At 26.1% G+C, this 25,447-nt stretch overlaps 1 protein-coding gene across 1 annotated transcript; it reads right to left on the bottom strand.

The window, feature by feature from the left end:
- Positions 1–1,251: 1,251 nt before the first annotated feature.
- LOC135926973 (uncharacterized) lies at positions 1,252–25,234 on the bottom strand. The gene is made up of 23 exons (XM_065462906.1): positions 25,231–25,234; positions 24,458–24,709; positions 24,017–24,081; positions 22,491–22,701; positions 20,656–20,698; positions 20,113–20,164; positions 18,551–18,642; positions 18,054–18,453; positions 15,705–15,837; positions 15,065–15,187; positions 11,933–12,153; positions 11,604–11,751; positions 11,182–11,268; positions 7,325–7,579; positions 6,501–7,073; positions 6,127–6,360; positions 5,327–5,514; positions 4,781–4,850; positions 4,419–4,706; positions 4,004–4,241; positions 3,422–3,663; positions 3,105–3,281; positions 1,252–1,427 (listed from the first exon to the last, which is right to left on the bottom strand). The coding sequence occupies exons 1-23, from the start codon at positions 25,232–25,234 to the stop codon at positions 1,252–1,254; spliced, it is 4,272 nt and encodes a 1,423-aa protein (XP_065318978.1).
- Positions 25,235–25,447: the final 213 nt, after the last annotated feature.

Below are 25,447 nucleotides of genomic sequence, written 5' to 3'. Positions count from 1 at the left end.
GTTTACATCATTTTGCACTATATTAATAAATTCTACCTATTTATTGGCTTGATTTTGTAAATAACCAAACGCTAAATACCTCACCTCTTGAACAAAGTGTTTACTATAAATGAGGTGTAAGTTATAAAAATAAATAATTTTTTATAAATATTTCATTAAAATTATTTTTTACATTTCTATATTAAATTTAAATTACAATTAAACAACTAGGAAGGAATTTTTATTGCCCTCCTCCTTATTATTCTTATCTGAGTAAAAAGGTTTTTTAGTTTCCAAAAAAAACTTCTTAGTTTTTAAAGAACGTGTAGACCAACGTGCAAAATGAATCAATAAAAATTCTAGCGCCAATGGGTAATTTGACCAAACGATACCATTTGAAAATGTAGTATTTGTATTTAAAATGCTCATTTTGTGGGCAATATGAGGGCAATGATACACGATGTTATTCAACATAGATATAAACGGTACCCATTCATTAAAATGCATATTTAGTCCTAATCATATCTAAGCTTTATTTCTTATATAACATACCCCCTAGAACGGAAATACCTAAGATAACCTAAAATTAAAATCCGAATTCGGACATTCGTCAATGGTCTCTAGTATCTAAGCCACAAGTGTTACTAGAAAAGAATCAATAACAATCGACGCTATAAATCAATCCCCTTAGGCGAGGGTTATATTTATTTATTTACCGACCCATGATTCAAAGGTTAACAAAAGGGTTCAGTCCTATTGATCTTAAATAATCGAACTGGACTGACTGACAGCTTGGGGTTCAGTCCTCAATCGTTAATGCAATTCAGTTGTATAGCTATATTATGATATCTTCATATTTATTAAATATTAATATATTTTATTAAATTGGGTAAATAAAAAAAATGTGCACCATTAGCATTTATGTTAAATACAAATAATCAAATCTTATTTTAAGACTACGGGTCAGTTCTTTGGATATTTAGATCAGAACCATGACCTACACAAATCTATTTCTAAAAAATGTCATTTCTAGGAAATAATTCTACAACAATTATTGACTTTTTTTATTGAAAAAGCATGATTTTGATATATAGAATTTTATTTTTATAAGTCTAAATAAAAAGTTAAAATATTTTCTAAAAGAGGATAAATATAGATTTCTGTGTCTATGTGATGAAAAAAAGGTTAACACAATCGATTGTAGTTTAAAAATATTTTTCTTATATTATTAGAATAAAATGGAATGGATTAAAATAAAGGATTGAGGTCAAATTAAAATGAGTATAGTTTTTCATGGCTCTCCCAAGGTATGCACTCCCCGTGTATCAAAGATTGTATTACCCATTCCACATTGACAATGGCTATGCCTAACTCTTTAGCAATGTTAGTCAATTGGACGTCTTGTTTAAATGCGACGATAATGTTAGGCTTTTGTGAAACTGATAGTTCTGTCGATGAAATGTTAAAAATAATTTTATATAAATTATAAAAATTGATACAAGACTATATTAGAAAAATATACTATTCTTTCTTACATAATAAATTCGCTATAAAAAGACCAATTTAATATTATTTATCTGAATTTCACTATGTACAAATAACAGCAAAAACTTTTTGAAGTGCCATACTCGGAAAAATGAAAAAAATCAGGAATCTATTTTTGAGGGAATTTTATAGCATTTTTTAAATATATTTATTTTACAGATAGCGTTAAAGTTGTCTAAAGATCATTCTTCTAATATATAAAAAGTGATACTTTTCCAGTGAATTTAATGTTAAAATAATAACGGCTATCTATATTTTATAAATTTAATGTTAATCCTTTTAAAGTTAGTTAAATATGAGATTGAATGTAGCTAATGAATGGACTATAAATACCCATTCACATTTCTCAAGGAAAATTTCATTTTTTTATTGGCCTTTTCATATAATTTAATATTCCCAATGTGGTTTGTATAAAAATATAGCCCTAATTTTTAGTGTGAAAATTTAAGGATGATATCATATAAAATTAGGAAATATTTAAATATATGCCTAACTTTACCATTATTCTATCAAAAACGTTAAATTAAAATCACAATTAATGCTTAAATATTTTTTTAAATTAATTATTGCGATATTTTTCTTATAAATTATTGTGAAAAGTCGGGGCTTCAGTAAAGGTTTAAACGGTAGGGAGTTCGTTTAACTGGGATATTGTAAGAGGCATAAATAATTTACTCAAAAAAACTATAATTCAAAATTATTAATAAAATAAAAAAGTGTATATCCAAATTAATTTAAAAAAAAAGAAGTATAATTTAATTTTAAAACAAAAAATAAAGTCCCTCTTAGTATAAAAATTTGTCCCTTTTATAGGGAAAATAAACGCGCAAAAAAAATTAAAATAAAATTGGCGCAAATTGAAAAAAAAACGTTTTCGCAAAAAGGGGTTGTGTTCGTTTTTTCTTACATAATTAGGGATAAAACCTACCCCTCCCCATATTTTCCGGAACTCTAATTATACCACTGGATGCAGGGCGATCCCCCGGATCTAAATATCTAACTGCCGAACACCCTATTAAGGACTTCAAAAGTAAGAAAACCCCCTATGTAAAAAGAAAACACAAAAACCATATGTTAACCTTAATTGTACTTAATTTAAAACAAAAGAAACTTTATTTAATTAAAGACAAAACAACAAGATAAAGAAGCAAAACTATTTTTAATTGAAGTTAATAACATTGTTTATTAGTTAAAATATAAAAAATATTTAACTCATTTTTTTGAATGTTGAATAGAACACTCCAATTTTAAAGCGACGATAAAAAAAATTTTAGATTGGAATTATTTATTTTTTAGATGGATCTGATATACCGAAAACAAAAATAACCTTTTAAAAAGTAAAATAACCCTAGTTATATTTTCTTAATACAAGATAATCATCGTACTTATGATTTTATTATATTTTAAAAAAAAATCAAACACCTTTACTAATAAAATATTATTAATAGCCATTTTTGGTAAAAATTTTATGAAAATGATAAATAACCCTTAAAACTCATTAATTAAATGCACGAGAGGTATAATTTTTATGACTTGGAATATGGAAAAAAAATATTAATATAGACTATTATATAATATACCAAGGTTTTGACCAACAATAATTTGAAAACCCATAAATTTGACTAATGCATAACAAATACTCTCCTGTGGATTCAAGGAAGCCATAACAGGTGACATGATTAACATGATTTTTAGGGAAGTAAATTTTTTATCAATCTTAGTGCGTGGGATCGAGGTATTTGTCAATAAACTTCTACCTGTTACATGGGGAAATATATAATATAAAAATTAAATTCACATTGTAAATATAATATAAATTAAGGATTATTTAATTTGGGTAAAGTTAGAAAAATAAACAGCTAAATATATTAACAAAATAAAATCAAAATATACTAACCAGCAGGTAACATATAATTCTCGTAATCCAAAAGAAGATTTTTCTTGCAGCAATGAATGATATAGATATGAGTAAGAATGGGTATATCGCAAGCTAAACATTTCAAATATTTTTCAGTTCTGAGATAAGTGTCCGCGATGCACAAAACCCTTTGTTGGGATTGGGAAAGGGTTATGTGGATATCAGAATACGATTCAAATATCAGACCACCCCCCGATACTATTTGATTTGTTAAGTGCTGCCTGAAGTAAAACAAATTTGAATATTAATGACCATAATCTCCACGGAATTATTTAATATAAATAATATGTGGCTGAAAGTTATGGTGGCAATCATTAATTAGTTTTAGAACTGGAAGGTATATTCAAATAGTTGCTTATGCCTGTTTTTATTATATATTATACTTTGATCCAAGCCATATTAGCACAAGATATCATTTAATAACATTAAAAATAGAAGTAATACGGATTGTAAGGACAAAAGAACGTGAATAGTTCCATTACTATATTAGTATATAGAAATTTATCCAACCACATCTTAATTTATTACATAAATTTATTAATCGAGTTTAAATTTTTTTACTTATTAAATTCTATAGTTGGACCATCGTCAGAGCTTGACCCAGTATTAGACGAGGAAAGTTCCAGCATGTTTACAGAACAAGGAGATTTTAGATAATCTAGTTTAGTTTCACTTTTACTGCCTCTAGGAGTCCTTTTCAAAGGGCTATTAAACTTGTATTCCTTCTTTGGCAAGGTTGAATTGCTAGGTACAGGTTTGTGAGTCAAAAGAAATGCAATATTTTGAAATAATTGACTACCTAAGATTTAGATGAGTCATATAAACACAAAAAAGGCAAAAGAGTGACATAATTTATAATATTATATTTTGGGAAAAAATATTTTACTATTATATTTATGGTTTATTAAAATTCATATATTTTAATTTTTATGAAATATTTAAATAATAAATTTTTCATCTAACAGTAAAAAATAACCTTTAGGCAATAAAGGGCCAGCCGACTCAACCAATAACTTGGAATCGTCAGTCTGATTTTTAGTGGGCGTACTTGGTTTGATCCTCCTTTTAGCCCTTCTCCAACTGGGGTTAGAGACTTTTTCGCTTTGACTTTTAAAACAACTTTCCAGCGTAGTTAAAGATGAATTGTCATCCGAAATAGGTCTTTTTTTACTAGGGGTTAAGTAAATATTATTCCTGGTGTCAGGATTGATAGACACATAGTTTCTATGATTACTACTAATCACGCTGTTTTTAGTTTCGGAATCTGTGCAATTTATTGCGTATAATGTGATTATGATATAATGTAATATATGTTTTTTTGATAAAAAAAAATGTTACCAATCTCTTTATTAGGTTTGATGGTAGAAGGTAAACCGGAATCGCCACCTGAGGATGATTTATCTGATTTCTATAAAATGATATTAGATTTGAATAAAAACATAATTTTAAAAAATATCGATAAGATATTATAAAATAAATCGCAATTTGAAAATGGCTAAAATATATTGAGTACGAGAAAATAAAATCTAAACGCTTTACAAATGGTTATTATTTTTAGAAATATTTCTGCTAAGCTTAAGAATAAGACCCTCTCCTATTATTTCATATTTAAGGAAAGTGTTCAATTTTATGTATTTATGTCAGATCTAAGAACTGGAACCATGTCAGATCTAAGAATCGCAATTTTTTTAAAAAAAATATTCATAACCCGAACCCTTTTTAGTCTATAGGTTCCAAATTCTGGTTCTATTTTTTATAAGAGGCAGGTTTAAAGTTTTAATTTATTATTTTGTCTCAGATAGGTACTTTGTTATCTATATTCTTATTCTTTCTTTTCTTTTCTTCCTTCCTCTCTTTCTATAAAAAACTAAAAATTTTTTTTACTTTAATATCGTATTCGATTAAAGATCTAAGTGTTGGAAATTCCTCGCCAATTTCCACTTTACTTGCTTCCAATAATCTTTTAGCATTTATGACTATTTTGGTTAAAGGAACTCTATAGGTTGGGATCCGTTTTTTGCTACCTATATTGGGAAATTTTTCCAGGTTGCAAAAATGAGAGTCCATTTTATCTTTCAGATTTTTATAATATAAAAAATATTTTTGAAAAATGAATTTAATTGTATGACCATAAATTAGATTAAAAATATTTAATTTTTATGCAGTTTGATTGGAACTAGAGCCAACTAAATCTGTAGAAGGAAGAGCATTTAAAACGACATATAAAAAACCATAATTTATTTGCAGACCCAATATGAACATAAAACTAATTACTCCCTACCCAATAAGATGCGAAAAAATCATTACCCTAAAATTTATTTTTTCCAACATGTTATAATAGAAATAAAGGAAACGCAAAATTGTATAATAATAGACAAAAACCAGTATTAATTGTTGTAACTGATTAAATTTTTTTTAAAAATTCCAAAACCATTTCCAACCCTTATCCCGAAAATATAAATAATAACTTTCCCAACCTAACTTAATTGGGTTTTGCAGAACTCTAGTTTAAACTAAAATGAGTCAAGAGGTTATAATCTAAGTGCCATAAGTGAATAAATCTTTAATTATTACATTTTCTACTATTAATGTATTTTCTGCAAGTAAATATTGGTTTAAATAAAAAATTTAGAATTAAAAAATATTCAAGAAAATTGCTAGATATAATTTATAAAATAATTTACATTGATTTGATTCCTCGGAACAAACGTAAACATTTTCAATTAAGACACATTCTTCGTAATAATTGTACCTAGCTTTCGTTGAGGAATCCTTCTTGAGATCTTCGGCACTATCAGAAACCATGGAATTATTATGGCCAGGAGGTTGGGGGTTGCTTAGATCGGCTAGAACAAGCATATGAGGTTTCAAAAATGTGCCATAGTAAAATGGGTTTTTGTCTTTGGAGGCTGTTGAGCCTTTTATTTTTGTATAATATATTAAAATGTAATAAGGAACCAATTTAGAATTTATTTATGTAAAATGATGTCAGTTTTTTTTATAGAATTGTCAAAAAACGTATTACCTGAATATTAAAAGGAAAACAAAAATTAACCACCTTTAAGTTTGGCACATTTATATGATGACCACGTGTATCCATTTTCTTTATCTTGGTTACCTTCAATATGATCAGGATTAACCCCTTCCAATTCCTTATCGTTCCTACACGTTCCCAATATTAATATATCTTTTATCAGGCATTGACAAAAATCACCGTCACAAAATCTGACCTTTAATCTGAGAGAATTAAGCGAATTAATCAAAACAGTAGGATTTATGGAACGAGAAGGATTACCATTATCGATACTTTGGTTCATAGTCGTACAAAATCCAGAATCGCTAATTTTTTGCTTGTTCCTATCATTAACGGTACCAGGGTAATAATTCCCATCTTTCCACTTGGCCCACACCAATTTAATACCGTAGCGAGATAAAATTTGGGGTATACAAATATTTAGAGGCGGTGATTTATTGGTATATTGAAGCGATGTTTGGCCAGTAAATGGGCCCAATTTTTTACTATTATTTGGTTTAATTTTGGGTTTTCTACCTCTTCTAAGACATTTTGAGGCGGCAGTAGGGGAATTGGCAGGTAGGGGTAAAGGGTCAGGATGATTAACCAAAGATGAATCTTTATATATTATTTAAAAAGACATTAATTATCATTTAAAAAATTTAAATAAAGAAATTCGATTGGCACATTTTAATGTATATAATATTCTAAATTTTAAATATGACTCTTGGCATCACTCTAGTATTCTACCATACAAGAGTATAGTATTGATTGAAAGTTGTGATTCATAAATTTGCTTTTTAATATTATTGATAACCAAAAATATAAAAACACAGTTATACAAATATTCGATATAATTATAATAAAACTATTGGGCTCAAGTCGCCTTTCTACAATCGTGTTCATCGTTACACCCTTCAGTTTGTCCATCAATACGATAGGTGTTTTATCGGGAATGTCGCTCGCTATTTTAAAAACGTTATGTGATTCTATTTTATTATTTAAGGAGTCGCCAGGAGGCGTTTCTATGACATTAGAACCAGTGTCGGATACTAACTTGTGAAAATTATTGCCGTTGGATAAAAGCGGTAAACTTTCAAATATCGGCACATTATAATTGTTTGCTTTAAAAAAATAATGATAAAGAATAAAAATTCATGATAGAGTAAAATTTATAGAAAGTGAAGACCTCCTTAACTTGTCCCTTTAAGGAGGTCGATCCCATTAGTCCTAATTAAAATGCATCTTATAAAAATTGTCCGATGTATACTTTTTTAATCATTATAGCTGGGGTAAACAATTTATATTAAAAAGTTTTTAGTCTTTAAAAAAAAATTATATCTAATATTTAAATAAAAGATACTTTAAATGCTATAAATGATATAAGATAACTTAAAATAAAATAAGTATTTAGATTAGATGCCTTAAAAACATAATATTAACCATGGTTGGGGACGGTACTCTAAAAAGTAACGGTTACCATTACTGAAGGAAAAAATTGGTTAAGTTATTCTTGTTAAAAAGTTAATTATGGTCATTCATACGTGTAACGGTTACAAAAGCTCTTCATTACATTAAAAAATATAATCATTCATTTTGCTACAATTCATTAAAATAATAAAAGTCAGTATAAACTATAAACACAGACTGGAGTATTTACAATTTAATCGAAATTGATATTATAACCATAGGCGTAGCCAAGATTTTCCTAAGGAGGGGGAATTAAAAAATTACTGGGGGCTTCGCCCCCAGATCTCCTTTTGGAGGCCGGGCATACCTTAGTCTATATATAATCATAAAATATTTTTACAAGATAGGAGGTTAATTTTAATAAAAAAAATAAGCCTGGAACAAATATGAAATACATTTTTATTAGTTTATATAAAATATAATAAATTACTTGTATATACATTAATATAAAAGCATGGTAATAATTTATTCCAAACAAGTATAAGAAATTTATTTAGAAAAAGTAAGTAGGCATATAGTTGATATTCCTCTATTATATAGAATTAGTTACAAAATACTAGGTAAAATTCCACTTTTACAGACATATTTGACAGTTAGAGAATATATTACAGTTAATATTTTAACAAATTTTACTAATCAATACTCTTGATAACAATTTGCATTCAATTATTTTAGCCATCTATTTATTTTAAATAAAATATTAAAAATTAATCTTCATATTATTTATCCCACAATGTCTTTAAAAGATATTTTCTGATGTCCTTATCAATATTTTATAGTTTTCTGTAAAATATATAATTCGCTATATTGGTAAAAATTACTTGATTGTCATAAGATAATTGAATAAAATATTCCACTGTATTGTCTTTTAATTTTTTTATTTAATTTTATCATATAGTTAAATAATTATATTTTACTTTTATTAAGATAAATAAATTAAAATTACTCACTTTATAAAAAATTATATTTGATATATTATATTATTTAGTAATTTTATGGATCTATTATTTTAATAATTATAATACATTTCACTTTTGTCTTAAGACTTATCTTATATTCTATAAAACATTTTTGGTTCACTCTTTTTTATATATAAATGCTTTTTTCCAAAAATGTATAAATTATAGTGTTGTAAAACGAACGCGTTCATTGAACGCGTTCGTGAACGAAGTTTGTTTTTTTGAAAAAAAATGATGAACGGCGTTCCTTTTATTTTTGACGAACTTTGAACGTGAACGCGTTCCTTTTTTATGACGAACGCGTTCGAATTTAACGTTCGTTCAATTTTAAAAATATTTTTATAATTTTAAAAAATTTAATATTTCAGAATTTTTTTAAAAAATGTATTATTTATATTTTTTAATCGGCTGTGTATTTCCTTTTCACATTTCAATTTTTTAAACACATAGTTTATTAATTTGAATATTATTGTTTATTTTATTTTTTAACATGGCCAAAATATATTATATTAAAAATATAAGTTTATTTATATTAAATTTAATTTAAAAAAAATTTATCATAAAATTTTGAACGGTTTTATGAAAGTGAACGCGTTCCTTTTTTATGACGAACGCGTTCGAATTTAACGTTCGTTCAATTTTAAAAATATTTTTATAATTTTAAAAAATTTAATATTTCAGAATTTTTTTAAAAAATGTATTATTTATATTTTTTAATCGGCTGTGTATTTCCTTTTCACATTTCAATTTTTTAAACACATAGTTTATTAATTTGAATATTATTGTTTATTTTATTTTTTAACATGGCCAAAATATATTATATTAAAAATATAAGTTTATTTATATTAAATTTAATTTAAAAAAAATTTATCATAAAATTTTGAACGGTTTTATGAAAGTGAACGCGTTCCTTTTTTATGACGAACGCGTTCGAATTTAACGTTCGTTCAATTTTAAAAATATTTTTATAATTTTAAAAAATTTATATATTTCAGAATTTTTTTAAAAAATGTATTATTTATATTTTTTAATCGACTGTGTATTTCCTTTTCACATTTCAATTTTTTAAACACATAGTTTATTAATTTGAATATTATTGTTTATTTTATTTTTTAACATGGCCAAAATATATTATATTAAAAATATAAGTTTATTTATATTAAATTTAATTTTAAAAAAATTTATCATAAAATTTTGAACGGTTTTATGAAAGTGAACGCGTTCCTTTTTTTTGAACATGAACTTGAACGCGTTCGATTTTTGTCAATGAACGTTGAACGCGTTCGATTTTTTTAGAATGTTTACAGCACTAATAAATTATGATGAATATTTTTATAAAAAAATATTAACTTTTACCCTTGTCTCCCCCTGGCTACGCCTATGATTATAACAATGAAATATTATAATTTAAACTTTTGATAAAGGAACTAATTATTCAAATAGAACAACATTTAATCTTCTTCTATTTGGCCTAATCGAATTAGCAAAAGAAAAAAGGCGTTCGATGGAAACGAATGGTAAATTTGTATTATTAAAAATTTATTTGATTATCGGATATTTATATAGAATTTCAATTTTAAATGATAGCATTTTTTAAAGGTCAATATAAATTCTAAAATTAAAAACATGCTTTTTATCAATAATATTACAGCCCATGATATTAAAGTCAGCTTTCTTGATATTAATTTAGTCATCATCTACAATAATTTCGTCTTCTAAAAAAAATAATATGATTCATGTTCTAAATTTTCATCGGTTTCGAATCAATGAATTTAAAAAAATAAATAAAATAAATGTTGTTACTAAAAAAATATAAAGGTTACAAAGCTCTTTTTTGCATTTTCGAATTGATAGAATAACAGGAGCATTAGGTTATGTAAAGTGTAACGCTATTTGTAACCTTTTGCCCAACCCTGATACTAATATATTTTTTAATGTGAAGGGTAAATATTTTGTAAAAGCAATTTGACTATTTTACTACATTGGATGCTTTTTGAAAATAATCAATTTTTTTAATATGTGCCGATTTGGTCTACTGACAGACTGGCATAAAATGATATTTATATTTATGCAAGATATTGATGAAGATAATCTACTTTCAATTATTTCAATGCAGTTTGAGTTATTGTTTGAACCACTTTTTCTAAGAATTAAAACCCCCTTGTGTCTAGGTTCCAAACTTTGATAATATAATACATATTAAATTTTAGTAAAAAGTAAACATAAATTAACCAACCTAACCAAAAATAAAATATGATTATCAAAAATTAAGACAATAATTTGCGATTATAACACACCTTTGTCAATAGACAGGATATCCATTGCATTGGAGTCAAAAAGGGCATTCTCATATCCTTTAGGATTGGCTTTGTTTGAGTCCTCGCCTTGAAAAAATATATAATATAATTGCATTTTTAAAAAATGATAAGTAACTAATGTAGTAAAATTTATTTGCCTAAAATACTAAATGAAATTAATTATAATTATTATAAAGTAACTAAATATATATTTTTTTATTGAAAAATTAAAATTCCTCAAATTTTGTTATGATTCATGGAATAGGTAACTTTTTATGTTTTGATTTCGAGACTAAGAAATATGTTACAAAGTTTATCTAGGCTTTCTGCTCTCAGCGCCTTTAAATTTACGGCCTCTTAAAAAATGCTATAAAAGCGAGTTTGGATTATATAGTAACAATAAAAAAAAATGAAATAAAAACTTGTTTGAAAGGACGAGCTTAGGTCTCCATTCTTACCCGATGATGAACTGACGTATATGGGTTCTTTGTTTAACATGGGAGTAATGTAATTTGGATTTTGATCATTTTTAATCAAAATTGAGCTCAATAATTCCGGGGTTTTTTGCACCTTTTTTTTATATAACACAAAAAAAATAGCATTCTACTTTATGATATAAAGTCAAATAACACATTGAAAACATTTAAAATATATGAATAACTTTCGCCATAAAGGTTGACAATCAGAATGAATAAATAGGTTTGATCAAAATAAGGAAATGAAATGCAGGAAAATATTAAATATATAAAACCTTCTTTTCTATGATCTCCCCTAATTTAGTACCTTGATACCATTTCTCGGATACGACCGTATATGTTGAGGTCACATAAAATTTCTTAACTTCTTTATCGTAAGGAATGTTTATAAGAGATGCTTCCGTCTTATTATTATCGCCCAAGGAACTTAAAGATAACGAATTCGAGGATGACATTAACTGATAGAGTTGGTGAGCATTTTTATCTTTTCGGCCGTCTTTTTTTTAAAATTGGTTAAATTAAAAATGAGTCCATCATTTTATTTAATAAACCAATGCTAAATGTCGCAATGCCAAAATTTTTTGATTTAATCTCGAAAGATATTTTATTCATGAAAACTACAAAAGATTTACTTATATATAAAAAGATATTGGCATTCTTAGGCTAAATCCCATCAAAAATCTCTTTACTCAAAAAAGGAAGATTTTTTCCTGTCGCAATGGTTATTTGTTTTATTTTTAAAAAATAGAAATTAATTGCTAAAATATTTCAATATTAAACTCGAATTAGAAATATAAAATCAATAATTAATTGAATAAAAATCATGATTTAAATCAATTTTCTTCCTTACTTGCATTTTAAATAATTATTTAATAAATCGCCAAATTTTATATGTTATTTTATGTTGTATTAATCCAGAACATTTTTTGTTATACTTATAAACTACTTTAAAAAATCATTATAATATTGTTATAATTTAAGCTGATATAAAAATTTTTAGTATTAATATGCCCTCTTTAATTAATGTTGAAAGTAAGATTAATTCAGCTACAGTTTATAAATATTAATTCTGGTTTATATAAAAACAAAATATTAATTTTTAAATAATCAAATATTTGTTAACATAAAAATTTGATATATATTAAAAATGCATAAAAATCAGGGAGCCAGAACAAAGATACTTTTGTGCGCTCCCATTCTGTTACACAGTTAAATATCCCAATTTATTAAGATACCATTCCTTATAATATATAACAGTTATTAAATCTAGATATCAAGGGTATGACTAAATACTGCGTTGCTAAAAAGTAATTAATCATAATCAATCATAATTTGATTATATAATATCTTTTAAAAAAAAATTTTCAAAAACATTTTTTTTATTTTACATAAATATTAAGTAAAAAATTGATATTAAATATCAAATAATTTAAAATTCTATTACTTAATATTATTGAAAGAAAATATATTTACTAGCTTATTACAACTTAAATTTTATTTTTCAATTACAAAATTTAACAAATTTATCATAAATATGAAAATATATATATTTTTTATTTTTATAGTTAATATTGGCGATTTAAAGTATTTGGCCAGGTCTTGGTATTTTAAAAAAAAATTTTTTTAGGCACGGGTTGTGTATTTTTTAAAAAAAAATTAAATTAAAATACGGAGGTCTCTGATATTTATACACCGCATTTAAAAATTTAATTTTCTTAAGTCTCAAAGACCTTTAAAAGGTGGACTCAAAACCTTCCAATAGAATTCATGATGAAAAAACCACCAAAAGACTTTACAAAAATCAGGGGTAAGCATATGTCGCATTTTAAGCATCGATACATTTATATTGCAATGATATATCTTAAACTTTTAAAGAGTATCTTAATAAAATCTTAACAATGATTTTATATTAAATATGTATAATCATAGGTATAAATGGGAAATTTGGTCCATTATGACTTTCTAAAAAATACCTCTTTAATATTATTATAAATTTCAATCATTATAGCCAAACTCCTTTTTCAACTAGCTTATAATTGTTTTTTTATATATAAAAGTAATATAGGAGATAAACTAAATACTTTTCTAATATATTAGCAAGAAATTTAATTAAATAATTTAGCAACAGCCATCTTTATGTTAAATTGTCCATTTTCGATAATGAAACGTATATTTGAAAGAAATTATTTCAATCATTAAAAACAGCATTTAAAATGCTCTAAAGATATATACTAAGTAAATATTTGTTAAATAGTAAATTTAAAGTAACCAAAAGATAATGTAAAAATAAAAATTTGACCCTTATTAATGATGGGTGGACAAATATAAGAATAGAATGTATTATAAATTTATACTAATCCCAAATCCCATTTTCTATATATTAATTGATAAAGGGACCAATATGCATATAAGAAGAATACTTATATAGAATTTGTTAAAGTAATTGAAGAAATAGGAAACACAAAATTTAAATCATAATAAAAGATAATGCAAGTAATGAAGAAAGCCGGACACTTGTGAGAAATATGTATCCAATTATCAAATGCATTGGGTCTGCATCTCATGGACTTAATTTGCTTTTAAAGGATTTAGAAAATATTAGTAGCAAAAGGCCAAAGTATTTCAGCATTCTTTTACACATGCAAGGAACAACTTCTTAAAGCTAAAAATAGGATTGTTTCCTTAAAGTTACCTAGTCCAATTCGTAGAACACTATAGTTTTAATAATTGATAGTCTGTTAAAAAAATAAAAATATTTTGCGGAAATACTCCATATTTTTATAGAGATAAGAGACTTAATCTTCTAGATAATGAAGTTTTATAAAATGATCTAGCACAGTTATACAATTTTATAAAGTTATTTCTATACAAATAGAGGTAGAGGAAGCGGATAAATTATTTGATGTTATTCAAGCATTTATTTATAGTATGAATATTAAACGAAATTATAGAGACGAACAATATATTAAAAAATGGATAATTTTTCTGCGGGGACATACATTACCCAACTTATATACTTGACCTAAGATATTGCGAATTTAATTTTAAAGACAATGAAGTTGATAAAGGAATAGATGTTATTAAACCGATTTTCTGGATACCTAGATTTAGATGTTGCGAGATAAATTGCTCAATTTTAGAGATCTTGGAATTGTTTTCATCTTCAAACAAAGATAACAGATTAAATATTTAAAATTATATCATACTTCATAATATATTAATAGTCAATATATTTTTAATAAAACTTGAAAAAAATCAATATTGAACTGTAAAATAATTTTTTAAATGAAATTTCCCTATTTTTCCAAAAAATTTACATTATAATCAAAATTTCTTTTTTTCAGCTAGAAAAAAATAACAGAACAGGAACTCGAAACCAGGTCAGATAATGTATAAAGGAAACTTACTTAAATGGGCACCATTTCGGACGAAATTAACGTCCAACTTTTTCATCTTTTCGCTATTGGTCAATTTCCACGTGGAAGTAATTCGTTTGTCATAGTTACGGCGATGCAAATCGACTTTATTATCTTAATTAGCGATTAATAATAAATTTAAAAAAATCGAATAAATTTGATGAAACTTTAATAGGTTGGGAACGTCTTAAATATTTTATATTTCAGAGGTTTTAAATAATACTAAGGAAAAAAAAGCTCTCTACCATAACTGGTTATAATTATAAATAAGATTATACCTTTTTCTAGAAAGAATTTCAAAGGTTAATTGAATATTTGAGAATAATCATCGTCTTAATAAATAATACCAAAATTCAAATTCGTAATATTTGTTTTTTTTAAATACTGGCTATGCTGTTAATTTCCAAAATAAAATTTTACAAATATTTATAAAATCTTTTTCTTATCATTATATTTTTTTTATTGAACGTAAGTCGATAAAAAGGTTTTAATTGAAAACGCGTTTAGTAAACAATGATTAAGGACGTGTTTGGCTTACACCCTTTACCACATCAATAGGTATTTATATTGCGGGGAAAAAAAATAAATAAAAAATCTATTTCATAAAATTTATTTATATTAATTGTTGTACTAGGGAGTGCTTGAGATATAAAAGCTTCTGCGGAATTTGACGACGAATTATTCAAAGTTACGATCGATCCGAGTGCGTTGATAGAGCCGTCGAAATTGGTTTTAGGTGATTTTTTTGAATTTTTCGATATGATCTAATATAGATTTATTTATTTTTAAGATGAACACAAACCTGTTCGACTTTTACATTCATATCATATGTTTTATGTAATAAATAGAAATAAATAGTTCAAAATTATTAAAATAATCAAAATGATTGCTGAATAATTTATTATCATTTACAATAAAATGGAAAATAAAATAAATATTTCCCGTTTTAATCCCTTAAGTCTTTTTTCGGGTCGCGGACCACGGTGAGTAGACCTCAGCAGTTGGGCCAAAAATTTCAATTTTTTATGTCTCTCGACTCGAGTGCTAAATTCGACCAAGTTAGAGATTTATAAAAGGTAAATATTTTAATAAAAACCGACAGACATTGTTTAATTATATGTATCTCAAAAAGATGGATTGATTATGGTTAAATTAAAAATGATTGTAATGGATAATTTTTGTCTCAAGCGCTTACGTTTGAAAATAGAAAAGGTCAGTCCATCATAAAATAATTATTGAATCATTAAGTGTCTGCCAATTTTTTTTTAAATTTGAAAATTTTATTAAATTAGATTTTTAAAATTTTTTAAAGCACATTTTTAAATAAGAAGAAATTTTTGAGATGATTTTATTGAAAATTAAATAGGTTTTTATCTATCTAAAAAAATGAGGGATAATTTTTCGTCTAGATATCATTATAAAAGTTTTATGAAAACATAGCATTTTACCCTTATTTTCCCTGGTATCTCCCCCCCCCCCCCCGCCTTCCCACTGTTTATAAAATAATAAACTAAAATCAAATTATACATATTATCCTGGGAACCAAACAATATTTCTTATTTAACATATCGGATTTGATCTGTAAAAAAGTGAACACTAATAAGATCTTTAATGGCGTTTTTACTAGATAATCATCGCGTCCAAATTAGTCTGTTAGTATAGAACATTTTAATTAACTTAAATATTTTATCTAAAAGTTATTAAATAATATAAAATTATACTATAAAAAAATATTATATCAAGATGCAGTTGAGTCCATCTCCATATTAATTTATTTGTCACCCAATTTTAATGAATATATTTTTTGTTCCAATACTTGAAAATGTATTTTAAAATTAAAAAAGCGTCTGTTTTATTTTTAAAAATTAGACGATACTTGGGAAAAAATTAATAAATTATAAAAAGATTTACTCTAATATGCAATATTTGAAAAAAAAATTAGCCATGGAGTTTAGACATTAAGGATTCAAATATCTCTTAATTTGAATCATGCAAATCGAAAGGAAAAATCTGGCTTTAAAAAGAGAATAGAACTTTATGAAAATAATAAAAATCTTACTAAATTATATCTCTGTGACGCATTTATAGTTTGGGTATATAAATTATATAAAGTGATTAATTATTAAAAACAATTTTAGGGGGGCAAGGCTAAATAGAAAGTAAAATACATATGCAATAAAATGGTATGGCAGAGGTCTGCAATGAATGGGTTTATATCCCGCTTTTCAGCATACTTCGGGCGGGCGTGGTCGGGTATTCTGAAATATTTTCAACATTGGAGGGTGGATTTTTAATGTTTTTCAAGTGAAATGAGCAGCACAGACTTCAATTTATTAAAATAGTTTTATTCATAATATTTATGTTTAATTAAAAATACAATTAAATAAATAAATAAAGACCCAAACCAGCCATCTAAATAATTTTTAAACATTAGGCGCGCGAACGGGTTTACAAAATTTATAATTGAGCGGGCGGGTAAATTAAAAAATAAATAATAAGTGACGAAGCGAGTTAAAAAATTTCAAAACAACGAATAGGTGGGATTTTTGGCTAAAAACCCGCCCATTGCGGACCTATAGTATAGACACTAGATTAGGGTCATGTCATTTGGAGAGACGAATTATGTTAGAGTATAATTGGGGTACATGCAAGTCAATAGAATATTTATTTTAAATAGTTTTCATTAATATTTAATTTATTTGACATTTATTATTTCAGCCTGTGCGCCCAGCCTAAATCGCAATATGGTATGATTTTTTTAAATAGTGGGCAACTTTACAAATATTTTTTTTTTACAAATCCATGGTCAGGCCGGATTTTTTTTATAATAATAAACTTAAATTAAATCTTATGTAAGGTAATTTATATTGTTTCTCATATTTTCAATTTCCTTTTAAAATTATATAAAATGATAAAATTTTTAATAAATGTGTAGTGGTTGGGTAAAAATATCCATAAGAAATTTTAAATTGGTGCTTACATTCAATACTTCCCGAATATTTTCGTTTTTTGGACCATCATTTGTAATACATGGGCTGCTAACCTTTTCATAAATCGCCTGCTCAATTTTAGCATCTTTGTTACACACATTCCGCTTGCCCTTGAGGGGCCTAAGCTTTCTTTTACCCATTGATAATCTGGAAAGATTTCTTTTATCCCATTTAGTTTTCTTTTTTGAATCATCGTCATTGTTCAATGTTAGATGCGGGTAAAGTTTTTCACAGAGAACAGAAGATATTAAATTTCCATCATCGACATTTTCATTAATCGGAGAAGATAATTTTTCACCTCCAGTATGCGATTGGCTCAGGTTGTTTTGGCCGTTAATAGAATAATTTTGATGATTGTATTTCTTGATCAAACCACGGGAAATTTTTACACTACATAAGTAACAATTTTATTGATATAATAAATAGTGATGCTATGGGTTACCTATTATTATAATGATATTTATTAAAAATCATTTGTTTTTATAACCTCGCAGATAAACGACGGTCTTTTTGGCTAGGTTTGTTGGGTTTAGTGCCCTTCGCGCACCTTTTTCTACCTTTCCTAGTAACGTTGTTAGACTAAAATATACAACAAAGTTATTAATGCATATTTATCATTATATCTGAAATATAAAATCAATAATATATTACAGGTTAACCGAAAAATAACGTATATTCTAAGTATGTATAGAAATACTAGTTCGGGTTGTTTTGATAAGAAAAATACTTTCCATTTTATATGTCAAAAATGTAAAAATCACTCTATAGAAATCGATACTGAATAGGACCCCCCCCCCTTCCAATACACCTATTTTTTTTGGATTATGAGTAGAGTCCGTATTCATTGGATAGCTATCGCTAATCGAACGCTACCCTCTGACGAGAGACTACATATTTTGAATCCAAAGTATTAACTCCAGAAACAGAAATTCTAGTTTCTTATAACCTAGCCATTTATCAAACATGGTAGTCTATCAAAAATTCAAACGTTGAGGTTTACATTTTTATTGTTAATAAGTTTTTATTATTATAAGATAATATTTTGATAGCATTGTTAAGGCCAATATTCTTACAATATAAATTGTCTGCCTTTTATCAAAATGTATAATGAATGAATCCACTGAATTGAAAAAATATTGTACATGCAGATAGTATGTTATATATAACATACAATAATTTTTTTAAATCCGTTAAACCATTTATTTTTCACGACATTTTTTTAAACGACTCTTGTTATAACGTTGCTAAAAACGAATGCCCTAGATCATAAGTATTTTACAGATCGTTTGATTCTTTAACGATAAAAAAATGGAGCTAAATACCGTTTTAACACTAATTCTTTTGGATAAAATGCATCCAATTTGTCTTATAAATATACCGATGCTATCAAATAAGTTCTTATTGTAAATAAGACTTATTATTAAGAAATTGGAATAGTGATAAATTAATTAGTAAATTTCCTAATAAGAATTGGGATTTTCGAGACATTCAAAGTGCTATTAAACGATAATAGAATTTTATTTCCATAAATTCTTGTAGCGAAAGGCGCAAAAAAGCCTAAACTGAATAAAATATCCAAGGAAACTGAATCTAATAAATAGTAAGGCAAAACATGTAAGCATTTTCGTGTAATGTTAAAATAATTATGAAGGTTACTTTTTTGTAAACTCTCTTGGAAGTTTAAAAAAAAAATGGAACATTGTCAAGACTTATACAAAAAAAATCAAAAAATTGGAAACTTTTATTAATTGTTCAAATTCCGCAAATATTCAGAATGATCACCGAATATTTATAATTTATATCCATTCGATTATTATGTATGGAACTAACTTGAACAGTTGGTGGCGTACAAGGGTTTACAGATCCCTTTAGGTCTCTGTAACCGCTGCAATAAAGGAATTAAGGATTTGTGGCCTTTCGATCACAGGATAATATCCTATTAACCATTATTCAATGGAAAAGTCGGCTGCAAGCGATTATACAAAAAATGGGTTGGAACACATGTTTAACTGTCAAATAAATTAATACATAATAAAATTGAATATAAACCTCGGGCAATGGATTTTTGATTTGCGAAGAAACCATATCTTGCGTTTCAAGTCTAATATATAGATAATACATATAAAGTGTTTAGAACCTGGACTAAATTTCTGAATATTTATTTATTTTTAAATTGGTTATCCGTGTTTTAAAATTTTGGAAAAGTGGTTCAGATTCTTAAATTTGACAAGTTCATAGGGTTTCAGGTTCCAGTACCAAAACTAGGTTTATACAATTTAGAAAAAATTTGAACAATAAATAAACTATCTAAAAATAAATGACACAGAATTTAAACAACATGATATATAAATTAAAATTTTAAAATGTATTCTGATTCTGATTTCTATGTATTTTAAAAGAGCGTTCCAAGTTCTGGTTCATAGATTTCTCGTGAACTGTTTTTAAACTCTGCATATAATATATTACTGAGAGGAATACTTATTTTTTTTCTTCCTATCTATGATTTCTCGAATTATGGGAAGTTAATAATTTTCTTAAAAATTTATATAATTATTAATGAATAAAATAATTAAATTTATAATAAAGTATAACCTTCCTTGGTCCAGTTCTTTTATAGAGGGACAGACAATTTTATCTATAAATTTAAAATAGTACGTGAGTAAAAAAAATGATTTCTGCATAACTCTCTAAAAAAAATTATTTAAATAAATATAACTCAGATGTGTTGGACGAAAGAAGTAGAAATAAAAGGAATAGATATCACAGAATGGTGGAAACTTGAAAAAGGGGATAAGAGAGGCACTGGCCTAACCTAGGTAAACTTGGGAAAAGGACATCAACTCAAAAAGAAAATATAAGGGTGTGGGAATATAAATTCATTTGATTTAAAATGCGATTCCAACAATTGTTATTTTATTTAAATGATCATTAAGTTCAATTAATCATAATAATTGTCAAGATGTATTACCTTAAAATAAATAAATAAAATATAAAAATCAATTAATATTATAACTTTTATATATAAACTACTAACTATATTACTATTAAAAAAAATTTTGCTTATTTTAACATAGTAATTAGTGAAAGTCAGCCCGGTCGCATCGGTCTTAGACCGGGACCGATCGGCAGACCAATTTTTTTGAGAACCACAGTGAGTCTTTCTATTTTTTACAGTCCGGACCACTCTCTTATTAATATTTAAATTTTCTTAACTATTCAAAATACAATTTTTTACCCAATTTTTTTTGTAGATTTTACGTTATTTTAGTTTTTGTGAATTTTTAGTTCATTTTTATTTTGCAATATGAAACCCATAGGTTTGTCATAGAAGCATTTTACCTATAGTCCCAATTAATGTTGTTAAACGGCTTGGTTTGAGCAAATTTTTTAAAACGGTTAACTCAATAGTTTAACCAGAACAATATTGCCTAAACTTCGAGATTTTGCTAAAAGATGACCAAAGTACCATCTAAGAACAAAATCTTCAGATTTGCGTAATATTTTTCTGGATAAAATATTGAGTTAGCCGCTTTTAAAAATCGGTTCGAATCAAGCCTTTTAACAATACTAGTCCCAATAAGCTGGAAATAAATTAGGTAAAAACAAAATTATTTTTAAAATAAAAAAAAAGTCGGTCTTGGACTGGTCTTTTTATTTAAAACCATGATCTGGATCGACATTTTAAAGACCGTGGTCTGGTCCTTTATGGACTAAAAACCTGACCGTGACCTTCACTATTATTAATAAGTGTTAATTATTTAAATAAGGAATAAGATAAGAATGAATTTAACATTTTATATCTGACAATATATAATATATCTTATTTTTGCCCAACTCATAAATTTTATAACATTAAATTGTTTTCAAATTATTCAACTTTATCATATATATTTTTTAGGTGAATTTATTATAATAGTATTTAATTTATGCAAAATATTTCAATATAAAAAGGGTATAGTAAAATTATACTCAGAATGACTAATTAATAAAGATTTATTTAGGCAATAATTTCAATATTATGTTTTGTGGGTGATACAATGATTATGTAAACTAGAATTGCAGGGTAAATAATTCTGGCAACTTGTTTATATATTCGAGCTTCGTTTCTTTATTAGATTTAATTAAATATTTGATAAGGTCCTATCCTTGTTTTAATATCATTTGATTTTAAAACTTTATCAATGAAGTTTGGAGTGAAACTAATAATTTTGTAGGGGAATGTTTCGCAACTTCTTTAAAGTTTAGGTCAGGGATAAATGGCCCTGAATATAAAGGTTTAAATAATATTAGTATATTTATCCTTCGGGTGGCCATTACAGCAAACCTCCGAGGAAATATATGAATAAAGTTTTTTTAAGACTAAATTTTTTATATTGAACCAGGTAAGTCTTCAAAAATTGGTGCGATAATGACTATTATTTAAGAACCTTTAAGCCCCATAAAATCCGTTAAAAGTGCTAAGTTGCAGTTATTTGAATTCCCGCTAATCCCGATTTGACTATAATAAGGGTCGGGGTTGTTCCAAGAATTGGAAATAGTGCAAGAAGATCGAAAATCGCGAGTGACAGTGCTTTGTTTGGTGAGTTCGTCGTCGGCTTGCAACAATGGGTCATCTGTTAAGTGGGCTTTGTTTGGGCACTGAAAAAACATTTCATTATTATGTTTCTAAAAAATGTAAATATTTTCTCCACTTATTTTCGTTCTTATTTTTATTTTTTCTTGTTTGTTCATATAATTTGTATTTCCAGGTATTCAAAAGAATTCGGAGATTTTTCATATAACTCATGGGTGCGTGAACATATGAGTTTATTTTTTTAACTTCCAACCAGCCCCACTAACAAAGAGGAACTCACATCCAACTTAATCGCGATATTTTAAACTGTCAATTAATTTTATAAATTTGCTGCAAGTAGTAATAAGTGTCCCTAAATGCTTACTTTTTCATTCAAAAAAAAGTTGTAATTTAAAATTCAAATTTTCCTTTTTAGAAAAAACGGTGTTTTTCCGATTATTTGTGAGTTTCGAGAATTTTTTTTGGTGAGATTATGGTTTGTGTACCATAATTACCATTGGCTATCTTTTATTTATTTATCTGTCATATGATCGGTTAAATTTTATTTTTTTTATTGTTGAATGATATTTTTATTATCGAAAACCATTAGTTGTTCATATATTTTTTTTTAAATGAATTTTTAAAATTGTTTATAAATTTAAATGTTTAAAATATTTATTTAAAAATAATATCTTTTTTTGTGACCCGGTAAATAAAAGCATAAATACCCAGCTATAGAGCGTCTTTGGGGCGACCTCAATACTAAATATGTTAAATTTGGAAGGTCTTAGTTTATAAAGGATTACATTGAAACATATATTTATTTAAAGAGAGAAAATACAAATCTTTTCAATATCTTTTAAAAATGTTTTAGAAAGATTTTATTTGAGCATTTCTTATTATAAATATATAGAATATACATTTAGTTAAACATTTTTATATTATAAATTTGAAAAATAAATATTCTAAATAAAGAGTCAAGTATTTAATTGTATGCTCCGATAATATGTAATTAGAAATAAAGCTTATAATAAGTAATGATATAAGTGCCCATTGAGAATGAATCAAAGGTATCTAAATTTCAAATCTGAACAGCTTCTTTATAATCCATAAAGTTTTTTTTACCCAATTTTATCTTCCCTTTATTTATTTATCCTGTCCATCTCATTTTCATTTATCCTTTTACAATAAATGACGAAATTATTTTCTATAATAAAAATAACTTTCAACAAAAAAATACAATAAATAAATAAAATTTAACCAATCATATGACAGATAGATAAATAAAATATAGCCAATGGTAATTATGGCTAACAAACAATAATACCTTTGATCAAAAATTTCCAAAACCATCTCAAATAGGAATGAAACAGATTTTTTTAAAATAATAAACAGGATAACTTTTGTTTGCGATGTTTCGTCATGAAGCTCTTGTATGTGGAAACTTTTTGGTATGCCAGACGGGCCTAAATATTTTAAGAAATATTTTGACGTCATAATATTATCAGAGTTTAAAACTTGGACTAAAAAAGGTTTCGTATTCCTAAAAATAAGGAGACGGGTTATTATTTGACGTGGTTCCGAGGAATAAAAACTCTTCATAAATCTTCTCTAAAATAAATCACGCAGTATTTTGAACAAAGCCGCGTTTTTTTGTTAGAAACTAATTCTGTCTCAGTAAGATCTTAAAATTAGTACTGATTCTCATAAATTCTAAGAGAGGGTTCCAAATCCTTATTGTCAAAATTTTTAAAAAGTTATTAGATATATTTTTTATTTTGAAATAAGCATATATATTCTATATATAATGTATAAAATCTAAAAAATAAATTTTGACGTTACTATTAAAATTTTCCAAGACTGGACATGATTTTCGAAGTCTTGTATCAGTCAAAGCTAACGTTCTCGATATATCGCAACTTGATTCGATTCCTATTTTCTTCCTCGGAGGAGAACAAGATATGGTTTCGTTATTGGTAGAGCTATTTTGTTCCTGATCGGGAAACAAATCGCATTCATAATTTTCGGTATCAAAAACGATGATAGTGGGACTAGATCTAATTTTTTGATCGATGTTCGACGAGGTATCAGAAACTTTTTATAAAAAATATTTTAATTGAATTATAAATTATTCTTTTATTAAAAAGGAACTAATTAAAAAAAATAATATGGTGATTAGTAAACCTATTTTAACAAAAATGATTATTCTTTGATAGATTAATCAATATATAATTATCTGAATTTACAAAGAAATATGCAAAATACAGTTTAATAACCCCATGGTTTATTAACTTTTTTTCAGGTAAAAATAAAAAATTTAAGAGGCTTAGAAGAGGCGGAAAAGCCGAGAAATCTTATCAATGTATGCATTTTACCCCTTTAAAGTAAAACATACTTGAAGTGCATCATTTGAAACTTAAGTGATGAATTTCAAGCAAAAAGATACTTTACTAGTTAAAATATTAAAAGATTTCTCCGGGATCTGAAATTAAAAGGCTGACAGCGGGAAAAGGTTATAATTATTATATTTTTAAACTTGGCCCAACCAGGATTTTTAAATATCATTTTAGGCAATCCGGCCCGGGCTTCATGCCTATCTTATTTGTATTCATAACCCATTAAGTGATAGCCAACATTTTAAAAAAGGTTTTAGTAGTTGAATATATCCTTAATTCAGCTCTCAAAAGGCCCGAATAACGAAACCCTCTAAAAGCTTTTGAGCTAGGACCCACTATTTGTTATTAAATATTTTGTGGCATTGTTATTTTTCACATTTTATTCTCGTTTTTTTTTGTTTTCATTTTAAATTTTTTCTTTGGTGGATACTAAATA

The sequence above is a fragment of the Gordionus sp. m RMFG-2023 genome, chromosome 3 (assembly GCF_954871325.1).
Source record: "Gordionus sp. m RMFG-2023 chromosome 3, tfGorSpeb1-WG-v2, whole genome shotgun sequence".
NCBI classification, from domain to species: domain Eukaryota; kingdom Metazoa; phylum Nematomorpha; class Gordioida; order Chordodea; family Parachordodidae; genus Gordionus; species Gordionus sp. m RMFG-2023.
The sequence above is the reverse complement of the archived record's forward strand: the minus strand, read 5'-3'. Positions and strand labels throughout refer to the sequence as shown.